The sequence below is a fragment of the Sipha flava genome, unplaced genomic scaffold (assembly GCF_003268045.1).
Source record: "Sipha flava isolate LNK unplaced genomic scaffold, YSA_version1 18720_pilon_pilon, whole genome shotgun sequence".
Lineage (NCBI taxonomy): Eukaryota > Metazoa > Arthropoda > Insecta > Hemiptera > Aphididae > Sipha > Sipha flava.
In genome coordinates, this window is record NW_020272405.1 from 1 (window position 1) to 4,698 (window position 4,698).

Genomic DNA, 4,698 nt, shown 5'->3' on the forward strand with positions numbered 1-4,698 from the left:
TATAGGTTGGGAAACGCTGCTCTAAACTGATGGCTAGTAAAGTAAATGATAATATTGTTTGAAAAATTATTAATCTATAATACTAACATGATAATATAAAAATAGTTTGTTATACAATAAAATAAAAATATAAAATATAAAATACTTTTTAAAAAAATTTGGATTTTTAAATTAAAATGCAGTAAATTATTATAAATGTATTTTAAACCTATTTAAGAGGCACAGAAATAACTGATATTTTATAAATGTATAATAGCAAAAGAAGTTTTTTAGCCATTATTTAAGGTATTTTTTGTAAAAATAAGAAAATGTAATGCTAGAATTTATATTTCAATTATATAAATATTAACCAACAATGAGGGCCCGGATTTATTTACAGTACCGTTATTGGAAAATACATTTGAGGGTCCTGCATGTATTGTTCCATATTGTTCTGCAGCCTCCCATAATTTAAACCATCTTCTTAATTCCCATTTTTCAATTTTGTTTCCCGTCTAATATTATCAAATTGCTTCTTTCTAGTTACATCTAAGCTATAACCATATCTTGTATAATATTATTGACTAGAAAAATCTATGCTATTGAATTTAAATTAAATTATTTAAACGCTCAGTTATATATTTTTAATTTTAGGTTACATAACGGTTTCCATTACGATTTCATTAAAAACTCTAGAACTATCCCAACTCTCTTATAAAAGATTTCTCTATTCCTACAAACCCAGATTAAAAAATGATCCGTAGATTAAAAAAGAAATTGTGCCGTGATTTATTACAAAACTAAATACTAATTTGTGATGTAAGATTTAGGTGGGAAAAAAATTTAATAACTAGTCAAAAGGTATTAATAGGTGACTTAATCAACCACTTCATGTCATTTTATACTTTCATTGTATATATTTATTGTGCAGATAATTGCAGATAATAATTTATATTTTATGGAAATCAAAAACTTCCATAAGTGATTTCTCAACAATACAAACCCACTCATAAAACAAATCTCTTCTCCCACCCTTTCCTAAAATTCCCCTAGACGCCTAAAAAGTTTTAGTGTAGAGACCTTCTCCTCCAACCATGGAGAAACTTCCCTCAACACTTAAACAAATAAGTAAAGTTTATCATTATAAAATAAAGTAAGAGTCAGTAGGAGAACCGGTAATGATCGGTTGCTTCTCTAACCCTACTTGATATTATTGTTCTTTTATTTCTGTTATACTTATTGTATTATATAGAATGTAATTTTATATTCTTTTTCTAAAAAAAAAAGTAAAATAAAATATTTTATGGTATTACTAACTCTTAAACGAATTTGACTATCTTATTCAATATATGTTTTTATTAAAAATATTTTGAAGTTGTACCTGTTTTAATATCAAATACTCCATTAAAGTTTTTATCTGATGAAAGCCATCCATGAGTAATGATTTTTAAAGGTAAGTCCTCAAACCAGTATTTTTTAATATTTGTTACGTTGTTCGATTCGATTTTTATTGGTTTGTCATTTCCAAGACACCTATGAAAATAGACAATAAAAACTCATATATGTATTCTAAAATATTTATATTAATTTATACAAGTAAGTATAATTAAACATTAAATAATTATAATATTTACTATATTTTTTATTATGTTTTATTTTTATTTAATAAGTTCAATTAATCATACGAATTCCAGTAGAAGATATCCAATTTTTTCTCTGTGATCAACGATTTTTTCTTGACATTTTGAACAGCATTATCGTTCGTATTTTTGCAATCTTCATTTTTCGCATTAATTTGACCTAAGTTGAAGAAAAAATTCTTTTAAAAAAAAGCGAAAAATGTACGGTGTTTTTTTTTTTTACAAAAATATGACAATGATTCTACTATAAAAAATAAATACAGCATTTCAATATTTTATACTTTGAATCTAAGCAATTCAAAGATTCTTATCGTCAATTATAGCTAGTCAGTTTATGTTCTAATAATCATACAAACCGTTAAACAACTGACACATAAACAGTATAATTATTGCGTCAAAGATATTCATTTCTAAAAAATACAAATACATATGATTACGAACCAGCTTCAATAAGTACAAAACCATTAAAATATCTAAAATTAATAGTACCTAATATATTAATTAATAGATGTAGTTTATATTTGATTTCTCACACGATATGATTCCACTATTTCAGAAAGAAAAGTGTACACAGGAATTATTATGTATTTTTCGTTTTCTAAAGTAGTTCATTAAGTAACTTTTACTAAATCCATCCAAGCAATAATCATTTTCAATTCACGGAATACATATTATGAACAACAGTTGATCATTACAAAAGCAATTCGATCAATATGAATAAAACATCTGGTATGTGTTTGTTTTAGTTGTTTATTTCTGATATTATTTTATTGACTACAAAATTATGTTTAAATATTAAAAATTTTATGTCATGTATCATAATTCATTATTTTTTTTTTTCATAGAGAATATTTACAAACTGTGTTAGAATTGCACAACAGAGCTTGCGCTAATGGGTAGTTCTAAATTAAAATGGGCAATTCTAAAAACCAATTTAGTCAGTACCAAAAATCGTGAATTTTCTGTATTATTGGTATATGTAATATTGTTTAATTTAATTATGTATATTATTTAATATTTTTTGTTAAATAAAAAAAAAATATATTTTAATCTGTTATTAATATTAAAGTGTTTACAAGTGTAGTCAATATATAGTTTAGTAAACAGTAGTTGTTAAGCAAATTTAGCAAGCGACAAATTTATTTAATCTGCATGTACAAAAATATTAAAATGTTGGGCAGTTCTAAAATGTTCTTAGCACAAGCTCTGTAGCACAATAAGCAAATATGATAATTTATGTAAAATTTAACTGCGTGAATAATATGAGAAGGGAGACCAATCAGTGATGGAACTCAATATTGTGTTAAATGATCGGCGAACCGAATATACAATAGGTATATCCAAAATAAACTTTAAATTGTAATGATATGCGCCTAAGCATTCATATATTTTTAAAAAAAATGAATGTACAATTAAATAACTATAATAATCAGTACACATTAAATATAAGAATAGGTCATATGTATTAAAGATAAAATATGACGCACACACACATACATACACGTACACGCGCACACACACAAAGTTGACATTAAACATAAGGAGTAACATTTTCAAACACTTTGGAGACGCCTTCTTGTTATTCTTTTCGTATAGACGGTCAAAAGCGAGTGTAAAAGACTACGCAGATCGTCTATGCAGAAAGATAAAATTAATTGTAAAACTTCTGTAAAAGTTTAAAATAAGTGTATTAATGTGTATATAAGTAATTTAAATAAAGTTAATATAAATGAGTTAAAAAAGAAAGTTATTGTCATTTTAAAATATAATTTGGTCACCTTATTCCATACCTGAAGAGTCAACTACGGTTGTCAAGAGACAGACCGACACAATTATCGGAGAGGTAATATTAAAAATCTATAATATAATAAGTAATGATTTAAAAAAACATATAAGTACTTCTCCAAAATGTATCATATTAACAGTCACATTTTTTTTTTTTTTTTTTATTAAAAGAACAAAAAGATCGCGGCAGCTATGGCCATTGGTCAGACAGTGACTTAAATAAATTACATAGTTACATATTTACATGATTTTATACAATATAAAGTTATATTTCTTTGAATAAGGTAGATTTTTTTAGGAAAATAAATAGTTTTTGAGTTGCGGTTGGTTCCGGGCTGAAGATTTCATATAAGTGAGTGGCTCCAAGGGTTATCATACGTTCTTGCTGGTTATTTCTGCATTCTGTGAAGATGTGCTTGATGGTGAGTTGGACACCGCAGGTAGTACAGTTGGGGGGATCCTCTCTTGTCATAAGGTGGCGATGGGTTAGTAATGAATGGCCTATTCTTAGGCGGTTTAAAATTGTTTCTTGTCGTCTGGAACAACCGGGAGGAGGAGGCCATGGGAGAATTAATTTTTTAATTTCATTGAGTTTGGTTGATTGATTTGACCATTATCGTTGCCACTTTATGGCATAAAGATTTTTTATATATTTTTTTGCATCGCTGTAGGTAAATCCTGGTACATTGATAGCTTTGGGTGATATGGGTGAAAGTTTTGCGACCTCGTCGGCTTTTTCATTTCCTGTTATATTGCAATGTCCTGGAATCCACATGAAGGATATGTGTTTCCCGGCAGAACATGCAATGTGATAAATGTTGTGAATATTTCTAGCTATATCGGTAGGGTTATTTATATTTTTGAAGCTTGTTATTGCACTGAGTGAATCGCTTAGTATGATACAGCGTTTATCGTCGACAGATTGTATGAAATATTTGATTGCTTCTAGTATAGCCATGGCTTCGGCGGTATATATTGAACATTTGTCAGATAGTTTAAATTGGATTTCAGTGTCACCACATATGATTGCAACCCCAACTCTTTGATCTGTTATGGATGCGTCTGTGTATATCTGTATATGAGGTTCGGCATTGGCTATGATTTCATTAAAGTGGTATTTATATATTTTAGGGTTAGTGTCCTTTTTGGGGAACTGATGTAGTTCGAGATTGATATCTAGGGAGATTGTCCAAGGTGGCTGAAGGCTGATAGTTGATGGTATGATCTGATCTAGGTTCAATTTGTCTTGTAAATTTGTGAATAGATTATTGGGAGATGTGGAGATTCCTTGTGG

General features: G+C 27.9%; 1 protein-coding gene across 1 annotated transcript; it reads right to left on the reverse strand.

Annotated features, from left to right (window-relative positions):
* Positions 1 to 1,360: 1,360 nt before the first annotated feature.
* On the reverse strand, positions 1,361 to 2,310 carry LOC112681175 (the record flags this gene model as incomplete). Its single annotated transcript, XM_025551435.1, has 4 exons — positions 2,109 to 2,310; positions 1,976 to 2,029; positions 1,665 to 1,779; positions 1,361 to 1,512 (listed from the first exon to the last, which is right to left on the reverse strand). Coding segments are annotated over exons 2-4 (319 nt in total), but the record flags the coding sequence as incomplete, so codon positions are not given.
* Positions 2,311 to 4,698: the final 2,388 nt, after the last annotated feature.